Below are 14,593 nucleotides of genomic sequence, written 5' to 3'. Positions count from 1 at the left end.
CAAAAAACTTCAACAGATACACCATGAGCAGATGCGAGATAAAGAGTGCATCCGCATCTGTCAGTACTGCCTGCAAGATTGACCACTGGTGATGTTATGAAAATTTACTTTGAACAGCAGAAACACTTCGCTGTAATTGATGATCAGCTAGTGTATGATCAACGGTTGGTCATTCCAGTCTCACTCTAACTGGAGATTCTACAATGAATCCACCAAGGCCTCTTGGGCATCACAAAGTGCAGAACACGAGCCCAGTCTGAGTGTGGTGACCGGGAATATCAAGAGCAATTGAAGAGATGATTTTAAACTGCCAGGTGTGTGCACCACACGAACCAATCCAGAGAGAGCCCCTTACCCCCACAAAGTTCCCCACCAGACCATAGGAATGTTTGGGAATGAATCTATTCATATATATTCATATATAGATGGTACACACCACCACCAATGCACAGTGGCAGCACTGGGTGCCATGTACAAGATTCACTGCAGGAATTCACCAAGGCTCCTTAGACAGCACCTTCGAAACCCACTACCATCTAGGAGGACAAGGGCAGCTAATAGATGGGAACACCACCACCTGGAAGTTCCCCTCCAAGTCACTCACCATCCTGACTTGGAAATATATCGCTGTTCCTTCACTGTCGCTGGGTCAAAATCCTGGAACTAACAGCGCTGTGGGTGTACCTACACCACATGGACTGCAGCAGTTCAAGAAGGCAGCTCACCACCGCCTTCTCAAGGAAAAGTAGGGATGGGCAATAAATGCTGGCCCAGCCAATGAGCCCCACGTCCCGTGAATGAACAAAAAAAAAGCACGTCCTCCTTCTTCATTACTTCTCTTGGTGGATCTAAGTAAAGCATTTACACACAACAACCAGAGAATCGGTCATTAGGTCGTTGAAAGAAACCTTTGTGATCCATGGCATCCAGGACCAGGTGGTGTCTGACAACGGATCATAATTCGCTGATGAATACTTCACTCATTTTGCCGGGAGTTACAGATTTCGACACCTCACCAGCTCCCCAAGGTCTTGACAATCTAACGGTGAGGCAGAAAGGTGTGTCTGCCTTATTAAAACCCTCTTGAAGAAAAATGATGACTTTCCAACGGCGCTTTTGATGTACAAATCCACCTTACTGCAATATTGATTAGCCCCATCTGAGCTGCTGATGGGCAGAAAACTTTGCACTCAACTTCCCATGCTGCTGACGAAATTAATCCCAGGCTTGGCAGTCAGGGATTATCAGAAGGTTCAGGACCGAGAACAGTCCTACAGGCAGCGACAAGCTTCCACTTACAATAGGAGGTACCATACTTGAAACCTGCCAAGGCTAAACAGATGTAACCAGGTTTGGATCAGAGACCTTGATAGAAAAGGCATCATTGTCCAGAGGGATGAAGATCAAAGACAGTCTTACTTGATACGTACCCCAGAATGCACAATCAGACGGTTAAGCAAAGTCTTCTCCTCATTCCTCGTGACGAACCTTCTATTATACATTTGAGAGAACCAGATGTAGAAACCCAAATAATTGAAACACCAAGTACTACAACTTCAATTCCAGACTAACAAAGTCAGCCCAAAGCAATTGAGACTACCATTCTTCCACATATCATGCTTTTCAATTTAGAGGAGTCAGAAAGTCTCCAGACCATCTGAATCTGTAAAGTCAGAGATTTGCGGGTAGAAGGGGTAACGTGTAAATATTACTGTAAATACATTTGGGTGAAAAGTTTGGGGGAGGTGTAGTATTATGGTGTTTGGGACTGTAAGGGTTGATGTGGGACTGGGGAAACTGGATTACCCATATTATCATGTAGAGAGTGACATGGGAATAGTAGAGTGTAGCAGTGAAGCTGTTAGAAATCAGCATGAAGATAGCACCTAATCAGAATGGTATCCTGTATATATGCATAGAGTTATGTGTTATTAATAAACAGTTATTGTTCAAGCATACAAGCCTCTAAACCTCTTCATGAGGCAATATACAATCATACAACAGGCAGGATTTTCGGGGCCCGTCTGGGGCAGGAATGGAGGCAAACAGCGCCTGAAGATACTGCCACTGGCCAGCATGCCAGTTTTCCGCGGCCCCACCCCCCCCACCCCACCCACACTGGTGCCAGCCATTTTTGCAGAGGCAGCTTCGGGGTCGGCAAAGCTGTTTAAGAGCTTTGATAACTAATTAAAGAAGGATGATTGGTATTTTCCATCTAGCCTCCAGTTTTCCAAACTGTTGGGGGAAATTTAACTGCCTGGAGGTGGGTGCTCAATGGCAGGTTAGGGTGTCAGTGCTCCAGGCAGGCTAAGAAGCTGTCACTGACCACCTGAGTGTGAGACCATCCATTCCGTTAGATCAAAGACATGCTGCTCTCACCAGATATCCTGCCTCGCTACGACCCATCCCTGCCAGTTGGATGGGTGCTGCCAATCAGTATCTTACACATCTAGGGGGCTGTCAGATACAGCGAAGCGATATGCAGTTATTGAAAAAGAGGCCCTTGCAGTAACGTGGACTTGTAAGAATTTCTCTGACTATATTGTTAGGCTGAAGATGATCATCGAGACAGATCATAAACCATTCATCTCACTACTGGACGGGAAAGAGCTCGCCACAATGCCTCCCAGAGGCCTGATCAGGCCTCCCTGTGGAAGGATTTCTCCCCCTCCCCCCATTCCCCACTGCAGTGGTGACATAGCTGCAGAAACTACCTTTTATTTAGTTTCAATAAAGTTGGAGATAGTGCGCCCTCTCTGTCACTTATCATGTATTGCCGGCAGCTGTTCCCTCTCAAACTGGAAGGCCTCTGATTGGTTCAAGAGCCTGCCTGTTGCCCCTAATTGGACAGGAAACCTGTCTCTGCCAATAAATGGTGCGCCTCCATGAAAATTCCAAAGAGTGACTTTTCCCCATGACCAAGCTTGGGACCCAGAAACAGTCCCAGCTCCTATATTCTGGCCCTGGAAGGAAGTTCAGAACCATGATTTTGGAAGATGTTGCTAAGGGCAGTATGTAAATGAGAAAAAGGAGGGGGGCAAAGAATAAATTCTTAGCCAACCCCAAAGGTGACTGTGTGAGAGATTGGGAAGAGAAGCTATTGCAGGCTACTCTCCTGCTATGACAGGATACATACAAATGAAAGCACCAAGTACCAGTGCAGTACTACCAAGCTGGATGACAATAGAGAGGCATTGGAGTCGAATTTCATATTCAGCCGTGTCAGAGGCTGAAGACTGGCCAAGGAGGATGAGCAGGCATAGTTTACCTTTGTCACAGTCAACGAGGATATCATTTGTGACCTTTGGCAGTATGAAGAGGGCAGAAACCTGATTGGAGGGATTCAAACAAGAGTTCTGAGAAAGATGGGCACAGATTTGGAAGGCAAACATCGCCTTCAAGGATTCTGAAGAAGAAAGGGAGGTTGGAGATTGGGCAGTAGTTTGCAAGGTTGGTTTTAAAAGGTGACCGATGATAATGGCAGATTTGAAGGAGGGAGGGACAGTCTCTGCAGAGAGAGAAACGTTAATACTGTCAGCTAACATAGGAACCAGGAATAGTAGGAATAGAACCTAGAAAGCAAGAGGTAGATCTCATCAACAAATTGAGCTTAGGGGGAGCATATCGGGAGATAGGAGAGAAAGTTGTGAATTCAGAGTTAGGGCAAGGGGGAATCTTAGAGGAAGTTAAGCCTGGTGGGCTAGAGGAGGGGAGAGAAGTGGTAGAGGCAGCTGATTAGTTGGTCTTGATCTTTGTAACCCAAAAGTCAATGAGCTTATCGCTTAGAAGAGATGTTAATATATTTTAAGTGGGATAACACTTCTACTGAAATAGAAAAGAGAGAGTAACTCCAGATGGACATTTGTAGAGTAGTGTTCCACTGTGTGATTTCAGGGCCACTGCATCTAATTCTACTTATTGCTTATAGGGAGGCACTGATGAACAGATTCTGATAAGTGGTCAAGCATATTTATCAAGTATCTTTCAGGGAAATTGTTGAAAATAAGTCACAACATGGCTAAGAATTTGCAGAAAGGTGCTTCTTTATGTTAGCAATTATGATTTCATAGTCTCAATAAGATAGATGTTAGCTTCACGATAGCAGTAAACAGCAGAAACCTCTCCATAAAAAAAGGACGTACCTCAGTTTATGCCTGTCAAATACAGATTATCTGTTCTTTCTCCTGATGTCTACTGACCTGCTGTAAACTTATGGCTGTTCTCTGTTTTGTTTCAGAATACATTTTATAGTTTTCATTATAGTTAATATTATATATAAAGCTTCTGCTAGTAATAATATGTTTTAGCTCAAATGAAAATTTGATTGTAGGAAAATTTGCAGCAAAAGCCTGTTAGCATTCCTTTAAAATTCCGCATGTGGCTTTGATTTTCCTTTTGGAGATAAGCAGTGAGAGCTTACAGCTGAAGTGGAAATTTGACTATCCAGAGTTTCCACAGAAGTCAATTTCCCGCTCTAAGTACGTGAGCTTGTGTTTAGTTTGCAGTTTATATTGGATGGTAATAGGCAGCCAAAAATAGAATATTATAGAATAACTGTGCAAGCTTAGAAGGAGAGTGCCCAGTAAAGACGTCTCAATTTGTTGTTTTCTATTGCTGTCTAAATCAAAATTCAACTTGCACAAGAAATGTGAGGAATAAAATGAAAGGTGGTCTTGCAGATTGTTCTGAAATTAGTGAAGAGTTGATTGTGCCAGATGAAAGAAAATTACAGTGTTAGTCATTGCTGAATCTGACAATCACACCTTACAGGCAAGCAGCAAGAGTGACATTGCTGAATGTCTGAAAAAAGGTGGTCAATTTGCTCTCTAGGCCTCTGAAATAATTGTCCAGGAAAACCTAGGAAAGAAAGGGAAAGAAAAAGAAGTATGTTTAGACTTTACAAATTTTGGAAGCCTTTCTCACCAGAGAGCCTCAAAGTGCATTGGATGGCTGTCCAGCAGATGTATTACTGGTCCTGCTTTGTTCAAAGAGGAGTATTACAGATAAAGATTGGCCAGGGTTGTAAGTAGAGATGCTTAGTGGCCTGAAGACCAGGTTCAGACTAATACCACCCAAGATGATAGAAATAAGCAATAATGAAGTGATTTGTCAATAAATGGGAGGGTTGACAGTCATCTTTTTAAACTAAATAAATCAACATTGAAAGCTCACTAATATCGCTGAAGAAATTAGGGTATGAGAAATGCATCTACATCCCATTGTTATTGCATTGCGGGTCAGTTGTGTAATGTGGCTGCTGTCAGGGTCAGGATTTATTAGTGGAACCAAAGAAATGCGATAGGTATTTTGTTGCCACTTTATTTTGTGATACTCTAAACGTAAATCTGAACAGCTCCAAGATGTGATAACCTATTCTATACCTAACAAAAGACATCAACTCTTTCAGATTGCTAGTAGCAGATCTGGAATGCCATTCCCCTCCAATGACCGGGGCACCTTGGAGGAACAAATTAAGCCAATGCTTGACTGGGCATTTGGTGGTTTTCAACCAAAGGGTTACGAAGGAATTAAGCCCAAACAAAACACAGGTAATGGACAACAAAAAGAGTTTGCTGGTTCATTATGATTTCAGCAGTAGTCAATAAATGTAACCTACTTTGTACTTTAAATAGGATACATTTTCATTATTTAATTAAGTTTTTCAGTGAAGTAAAAGAGTGGGATAGATATTAAATTGTGTTTGATTCTGAGCTGGATTAAAAACCAGAGCGCGCAATTTGTCCAAAATATTTGAAACAAAAAGAAAGTATAAATTTAAATCAGGCAGCTAATGAGCTATTGTTTGGGCCCTGTCCCTTTAAAGGATGATATTCCACACACACACACACACACACACACAACCAGTCCCCACAAAAACTGCTGGCCAATTAAATGGCCGGCAGCTCTTCAGTCCCAGCAGCACCACTGGAAACCATGGCCACTGCTGAGACTGTACCTGGCTGGGAGAAGCAGCATGGACAACACCTCAGAAGCAATTAAGTGGGGTCATGGTTGCTGGGACCTGTGTGACTGGCCCCGACGAGCTGCTGGGGAGGCTGGGTGATTGGTGTTTCCACAGGGGTGGCCTTGCTAGTTCTCAGCCGTGGTCAACATCAGGGATCTGGAGCACAGCTGCTAGCTGACAAAACTGACCACATAATTACGCCCTTCAGATTAATCCCCGATATTAAAACGCTACCTGGTATGATGCAAGGAGACAGATTGAATGACTGAACAATTAGATGTGGCAGTTGGTTTGTGGTCCTTCTGATTTTCTGAATCACTAAGAAATTGGGAGTTGTAATTAGGTGATGACTTCTGCAGTCAACTATTTGATTCACCAAGTGAACTCTTGTGAGTGCCAACTCAAAATATATTCCCATATATCACAAATGGCAATCACTACCAGGGAGTGGCTCAAGGTATGAATTAGGATTCAGACGATGAACATAAATCATGAATCCCTCAGTTAGATTTTTGGTATGTAATTTTACTTTAGCTATTCATTGTTTTCTGTATAACAGATCAGTGTAACAAAGTAGCAGCAAGTTTACCTTTTAGTTTGATTTTGTACAATGTCGTGTTGAACTTTCCACATCAATTCTTCTATCTGTTGGACAGAAAACGACACTGCAGGTGAAAACCCTGTAGAGGTGTACGTGCCGGAGTACTATCCTCCCACAAAAAAGCAGAAAACGAGCTTTTATAAAAGCAAAGAAGGAACAGAAGAGGAACACCGGGGGAGAGGTAAGGATTTTTTTTTAAACAAAGGTAAAGTGCTCAATGCATTATTAGTGGATCAAAAAAACTAATAGATTTTTTTTCATTTACTCTGCAGAAAAAATTTTCTTTCAAGTTACATCAAACAATAAAAGCATTGAAGGTAAAAATTTCTTTTACTCTTATTCAATTTGGCTGCTCTTAAATGCAACATCTTCCAGTTTGCTCAAATGACAACTTTGGTACTATACTGGTAGATTGACAATTTCACAATTAGTCTTGTAAACAGGATATGCTACCCTTTAAACATTTTGCAGTTGACTGTAATGATCAATGTAGCATAGACATATTCCTGCATTAAAACACACAGGAGTAACTTGAGCAACACTATAGAACTGCTGAACTGGTATATTTGAATGCTGTTCTGTTGGAAGGTGCACTAATAGTTTTGTGTTTAAACTCAGTAAAATAGTTACTTTGTACAATAGCTTATTAGCTGCCTGAGTGCAACAGAATTCAGTCGGGACTCCATGACACAGCTGAGGCACCGGTTGCCTCCAGCTTTCTGGGCCACCACCACCCTGATGGATCGGTGCACAGAATTGCCTTAAAAGGAAAGCATTTTGGTTGCTGTCTGGGTAGAGGGCATTGACCTTATGGATCGAGCGTTGTTAGTCAGCTGCATGTTAATGAAATGAAAAGCTATTTTGTTTATGTAGCCCATTATTGTTCCAAGAGATTCAAATTGTGAAATTTCAAACTTGAGTAGTTGCATCATTAAAACTTTGGGGAACACAATGGGAAAGATTTTGCAGTCTTAGCACAGAAATGCCATATCTGCAGAGCATCAGGTGCAGTGCTTGCACTGGGGCCACCCCATAACACAAGGCCAAATAATTTAATTATTGTGGGTGCTTGTGCAGAGCATGGCACATTGTGCAGTGAACTACTGGTGAGGCTTTGGGTATGTTATCAGTTTCCTGATGTTGAAATGCAGCTTGATACCAATAAATCTGCCAGTTTTCTGGGCAAACAAATGACTTGGGCAGAACTGCCTGATGCACTGAACAGATGTTGGAGGGCATGCTGAAAGGAGTCATTTAATGAAAGGTAACCCTATTTGGAGAAGTGCGCCACACAACTATAAATAGTGCAATTTTTCGATGGGGCCTTCAATGAAGTGTCCATTGGGATGGATGCTGAGCATATAAAGTGCAGTTTCGGTGCGATAGGAGAGTTATAAGGTTTACTATTCATTACCATAAAGCTTGGGAGTCTTTATAAGTGTCAACAGTGCATCCAGTGCAAACTGTCAATTGTACTGTAAGTTGTCATCAGCACTGCACACAGGGCACAGAGTGAAGCTCAGGTTTCCACGTGGTAATTCAGGTTTTGCCACTTGTAGCACTGCAGGGTTTCAGGAGCTGTCTGTTGCATTATCAACCCTAATAATGGAAAACAAATATGACTTTTTAAAATATTTTTATATTTCTCAGTGCCACAGTGCATGATACAGCGTGAGCAAACAGATTGAGTTTGTATTTCCTTTTACAGCCGATACAAATAAAACTTGCAAAAAACACAGAAAATGCTGGAAATACTCAGCATGTCAGGCACCACAAAAATGATTTGGAGCTATTTTTTGAAATATAATGCCCTCCATCCGTTTGTTGCTCAAAACTGTAATTGGGGTCCTGTGTATTATAGTACCTCGATTTGTATATGAAAGCAGGGGTGCCATTCAAGAAAGCAAGCATAAATGGGTGGTAATTGAACTACTGCCATTTTTGGGCCATATTTCTAAATATTCTTATGAATCCTTATGTATTCAATTTATTTTCTCACCTTTTGTCGCGAGCATCTCAGTCCATAGGCAACTCGAGCCGAAAATGTGAGTGGGTAGCCCCTTCTGACCATGCTGAATCAGACACTAGAATGAAGATTTGCAACCTGTGGCTCCAGAGCCACATGCAGCCCTTCAGCATCTCATTTGCGGCTCCCAACCTTTCCAGTTGGATAACATGAATGCGAATAAAACCTAAAAAACTTAAGTCAAGAAAAGTAAGAGCTGTGTTTAATTGTGGGGGTAAAGGGCTAATCATTATGCTGCACTTGATGGTTTCAAATAGTTATTTTAATGAAAAGTATGATTGTTCTCTAAATAAACCTGTTTGAGTGGTATAGCTACAGAATGGTTATTGATAATGGGTGAAATTTTCTGCTCTCACCAGCAGCGGGAATTATGGCAGGTGGGGGCACAAAATTTGGTGTGATGGCAAAAGGCAGCTTCCTGCCGGCGGGAAATTAGTTTGGAATTTTGTTCTCCCAACTTTGATGGCAGGCTAAAGGTGGGTCGAGTTTCCCACTGATCTATGCCGGGAACCACATTTGCATTTATTTGCATCTCATGAATGCTCATTAAAAGACAAACCTGCCGGAATCATGGTCCCCTTCCAAATTAAGTGCTCCACCAGCAGGTAATTAGATCGGCCTGTTTCCTGACAGTATATAAGTAGCGGGACCTGGCGAGCTTCACTTCATCAATGACTATGAGATACGTAGATGCTGCTTTCGCCTATCTTTAAGAATGTTGCTGCGAGATTTTGTGTGCTTTTATCAGAAGCTGCACCAAGGCTGGGCATGGGAGGCAAGACCAGTGGGGAGGAAAAAACGAAGGCAGGATGGGGGTTGGGGGTTGGTTGTGGTGGAACAAGGGAGGGAAGGGGGAAAATGGAGACAGGACTTGGGGGGCTGGGGTTTATGGAACACTGGAGGGAATGGGGATTAGGGTGGGGTCAAGGAACAGAGTGAAGTAATGAAATACTGTCCTGGGGCAACAGTTATAAGTCTGTCCAAGGAGGAGTAAGAGACTGTCCTGGGACTCAGGCCACGCTTTGGGGCATATTGAACAGACTGTCCTGGGGCTGGGGCCACACTGTCAGAGGCATATTCAACAGACTGTCCTATGGCAGAGTGGACCATGTTAGGGGAATCTGCATGACACGCATATCTTGGTCCCGGTCTTGGGTGGGGCAAGGCCTCTCTGGTCAGTGACAGTTGTGCACAACATGGTGAGCAGGATGTGGTCAGTCACTTAAGGAATTTGGTCCTGGGGGTTCGAGGCATGGTACTGTGAGGCAGATGGCACAATCACGGTCAAGGGAGGCATTTGAATCCTTATGTCGGTAGCTGAAAAGTCATTAAGGGGGTGGGTATTGGATGGTCTCATGGGGTGGGGTGGGGTGTCCCGGAAAGTCAGGGTGCATGTGGGCTAGATTAGGGCAGGGGTCAAGTCGACAAAGGGCATGGGGACATCAACATTAAAGGCTTCGGGGGAGGACAGGAATATCAACATGAACAATGATGGGGTCAAGGGTAACAGGGGCATCTGAATAGTGACAGGAAGAATGGAAATTAGGAAGTGGTGACTATGGAGGAGGATGGGAGGGACTTGTTGATTGATAGGGGAGGTTGGAAGCTGGTCGTACTTACAAACCTAATGAGCACCATGCTCACAAGCAGTGATCAATGACGCACTTAGAAAAACAAGCTTGAAAAAATCGATATGGGAGGGGTCTCAAGGCATGTGGGAGGATTTCAGCACAGCATATCTTGGCCAATTGTAGGGGCACCCTTTAACTGTCTTGCTTAAATGATGGCGAGTATGGCTTAGCTGAGTGCTGGACCCGAGGGTTTCGTGCACAATGAATGAACTTGGCTCCTTTTCTAATGGTGTGCATTCGGGTGACAATCCATTAAGTTTAGGTGCTGCGCTGCATATGGTCCTAATCGGCATGTGATCTTTACAGAGGCATCTCAGAATGGATGCAGGCTCCAAGAATCAATGGCCATGCCTGCTGTGCAGAGGCGGCATGAATCCTACAAGTGTCCATCTTCCTAGTGCATTGGTCATGGCATTTAAGGTACCATGATTGCAATCAGGACATAGGTCCAAGGACTGGGTATCCATAGTTGTTCTAAAGGCCACTGGAGGACAACCAACACAAGGCTGACTGTGGCTCCTAGGACTTGGGTCTTTTGACCCTAATGAACACCCTCTTTGTGAATGTACATTCACTCTCAGGCACCTGTCATCCTCCAGTATGATATCATCCTGCTTTGGTATGCAGTGTGGAGACTAAGGAAAAGTAAAGGGCTGGAGAAGGCACAGCTGCCTTGTAAATGAAGGAAGACAAATTGACAGGAACTAACATTGATTGCTGAATTGTATTTGTTCACAGAAACAAGGAGGAGTTGAGAATACAGTTGTAGGCAACACTGCCTTCTTGATAGCTTTGATGCGAATGAGGAGAAAGGCCTGATGCCATTTGGCATAGCTCAGGGAGGACCGTTGCCCTGAGGAACAAGAGTCAGCGGGGCCCCAGGAAGACCCAGATGCTGACGAGGAGTGACCAAATCCACAAAGATGTTTGGTGCGACCAAGGGTCTACAGAAAATGCAGCTCACACATTGAATGAACTGAAGACAATGCCGCAGGCACTTTTACTTGTCTAGGGACGTAGTAGCTCATGTTTGTCACATTCTCCATGAGGAACTCATACTGCATGGACTTGGAGGGCATCCAGTGCCAGTTGCTGTTGAGGTTACCACAGCACTCAACTTTTTTGCCAGCAGATCCTTCTAGAGCTCCAGTGGGGACCTCTGCGGAATCTCACAATCGTTGACACATAAATACATAAGGCAGTTGACTGATGCCCTTTTCAATAAAGCTCACTATTACATGCAGTTCAGCATGGATAAAGCAAGCTAGACTGCCAGATCCATGGGTTTCGCTGCAATCTTAGGCTTTCCGCAAGTACATGGTGTCATCGACTGCACACATGTGGCCTTGAGAGCTCCCTGGCAGCAGCATGTGAGATTCATTAATAGAAAAAAATTTCATGCTCTAAACATCCGGCTAACCTGTGCTCAGAGAAAGCAGATTTGTGCTAGGTACCCAGGGAGCTCTCACAACACTACATCTTGAGTCACTCGCAGGTGCCACAGGTCTTAGAGAGCCCTCGGTGCTTAGAGAGTTGGCTCCTTGGTGATATCAGGTACCCCCTAAAGACATGGCTAATCACAGCCATTCACCATCCACAGGGTGCATCTGAGGAGAGACACAGTTGCTGCAGATTCAGCCACAAGGTTCTTAATCGAACAGTCTATTGGCTTTTTAAAGATGCATTTCAGATGTTTGGTTTGATCAGTTGGAGCTCTCCAATACTCACCCCAGGGGATGTCCCGCATCATTGTTGTTTGCTCCTTGGATGAGGAGGACGTAGAAGGGGATGAATTTGAAGAGGGAGAGGATTCAGATAAGCCACATGAGAATGCCACTCCATGGGCATAATGCAGAAGACGTGCCCATGACAACCTCATAGCTATAAGATTCCAGGAGGAATAAGGTGAAGACAAGTTGATATGAGCACAGTTCTCTTCACGCCTTGATGCAGAGAAGACAACAAGACCTTCATTGTCATCTTCAACTTCTCACGAAAGGTCATTGATCTCAAAATGATAACGGAGGAAACATAAGCCACATTCAACCCTAACGATGGGGTCATCCTTGGAAGGCGCAGTAGCCTAGTAAGCATGTGGCCACTGTGTAATAGAATAAGCACTGCTCTAGCGCACATCCTTAAGCACCTACACATAGTGCAGTCCTTTCAACCAGGGTGTGAACAAGTCAGTGGGCATGGCAGCCTTCAAGAGGCAGAAACGTTATTGCACACATAGATGCACTCATGCCAGTCTGAAAGCATCTTAGCAAGGCAGATTGAAGAGGAAAAACATCTGTCAATGGTTATTGCTTGACCTTCTGAAGACGGAGCTACGTCCGTACGGCACCATTTCTCCAAACGCAGCTCTCAGAAGCTGCATCTTGATACTGAGCCCCAATATGCCACCAGACATCAGGATGCAGTGATCTGTCACGTGACAGCATGGAGGCAAAGCTGAGAGTTATGTTAGCATTGTACTTAAGACTCAGAAGGACCGTCATGTGATTATTGACAAACACTCATTACCTTGCATTTGTCAGAAGCCTGCCAAGTTTGCATCCTGAATTGCTTTGGCATCTGGGAGAGACATGGCCCAGTCATTGACAGAACAGTCAATAGTATGAGCACTCAGGAGATGTGCCAGAGTGTTGCTTTCATACTATTACAGTGCTCAACATTGTCCACCTCACAAAGATCAATCCTTGCTATGAATCCTAAGGCTGGAGTTTTCTGGCCCTGCCTGCCGTCAGGATCTTCCAGTCCCGCCGAAGGTCAATGAACTTTTGGCTGGCCTGCGGCAGGTCCCGCCATGGCGGTTCCAGAAAATCCCCGCCTAAGTCACTGAGTGCACAGTCATGCAATGAATTCCATATCAATTGGCATTCTGCGACCTCACAGAGAGATGCCGTCAAGCAACGCTAGACAGTCATTCAGCAGCGAAATAACATCCTCACAGGTAATTGGACGACTTCATCAGGATGATCACACACCTCTGACATCACACGCTCATTCCCATCCAGCAGACATCTCAAATGTCACTGAGTGGAGCCAACTTCCATCGTTCATGGGGAGAGTGGGAACTAATAAAGGAGTAATTTGCAGTCTTAAAAGCGGAGACAAAATAACGCAGCAGGTTGGTATGATAGGTTATGGTGCTCGAAGATGAGTAAGACTTTTAACAAAACCTCACAGTCATAAGGTAAAAGCCATTGTAAAGTGCACTTGTGTGAAAAGACTCCAACATAGGAAGCGATAAATACTTATTATATCCACAAACTACAAACTTCAATGCAGCAGCATCAGGATAATCACTAACCTTGATGAGCAATTCTCATGAGGTCACATAACCTGAGATGCAAGGGTCACATGTGTATTGTCCAGCCATCATTTTCATTTAGGAAGTGCCTTTGCTCATATTGTTGATGTGGAACTAAAGGGGATTGATTGTGACGCGATTGAGTGAGAATTCATGGAACTGAGGGAGAAGATGGGAGATAATTGGTAGGAGTGGAGGGGTCATTTTGTACCCTTGAATGAACATGCGACCTTGCATCACATCAATTAGCCATTCAATAGCTGAGACTTGGAGAAGGATAAATGCAAAATATATTAACAATAGTGCAGATTATATACAGTGAATGAACACACTCGTGTCACCATTGTGCATTCAAAACTTCCTAATTTTTCTTACCCTACCACTATGTCTAGGTGCAGCCCCGACATCCGCAGTAGAGGTAGAGGCAGCCTGCTGTCTGAGATGACTTTGGTGGGTGTACTTTGGAGGCCTGAGGCCTGGATGGCCCTGGCCTGCTAAGGGTTTCCTGCTCCACCCTCCTTGGCCTGACCTGCTGAGGTTGATGGGGTCACAGGCAGAGGGGATTTGGAGCGGCAGGACACCCTTGGGGACTCCTGGGTGGATGCCCCTGGGATGTCTGGCTGGCATGCCTCCTCCCTTTGGGTGCCCAAGGGCACCTCCCTGGCTTCTTGAGGAGAAGGGGCATGTGGAGGGAGGTCCTGCCCCCTCTTGCCTAGCCACTGCTGTAACACACGCATACCTAGAGCAATGGATTGTGGGTCCAAGTGCACATCTGGCAGAAACTGTGCATTCTGCCGGACCTGGGTCTTTAAGGTGGCTGCCACCCTTCCCATGGAAACTTCAATGCAATTGCATGCTGAGCCACAAGATCAGACAGAATGTGGATGGACTCCTCCATCCTTTGTTCCAGTCTATTGATGGCCTCTGACAACCTGCCTGATATTCCCCTGCCTGTCTCTGAATCTCCAACATTTTTCTCAGGGCCGACTGCAGAGGCTCATCATTGGACTCGAACTTTGCAAATGCCTTGTCTCCAGCAGTCCTCCGAGTGTCA

The 14,593-nt window shown here is 44.5% G+C and overlaps 1 protein-coding gene across 3 annotated transcripts in view; it reads left to right on the top strand.

Annotated features, from left to right (window-relative positions):
- LOC144688497 (DNA (cytosine-5)-methyltransferase 3B-like) overlaps positions 1 to 14,593 on the top strand; it is a 338,320-nt gene that overhangs the window by 197,166 nt on the left and 126,561 nt on the right. For all 3 annotated transcript variants that reach the window (XM_078555140.1, XM_078555141.1, XM_078555142.1), the window contains 3 exons: positions 5,408 to 5,549; positions 6,622 to 6,747; positions 6,839 to 6,883. In XM_078555140.1, the coding sequence (XP_078411266.1) occupies positions 5,408 to 5,549; positions 6,622 to 6,747; positions 6,839 to 6,883 (313 nt within the window). The remainder of the gene's footprint in view (positions 1 to 5,407; positions 5,550 to 6,621; positions 6,748 to 6,838; positions 6,884 to 14,593) is intronic.

The sequence above is a fragment of the Cetorhinus maximus genome, chromosome 13 (assembly GCF_964194155.1).
Source record: "Cetorhinus maximus chromosome 13, sCetMax3.hap1.1, whole genome shotgun sequence".
In the NCBI taxonomy this organism is placed as follows: Eukaryota; Metazoa; Chordata; class Chondrichthyes; order Lamniformes; family Cetorhinidae; genus Cetorhinus; species Cetorhinus maximus.
Note: the sequence above shows the minus strand (reverse complement) of the source record. Positions and strands in the feature narration are given on the sequence as shown.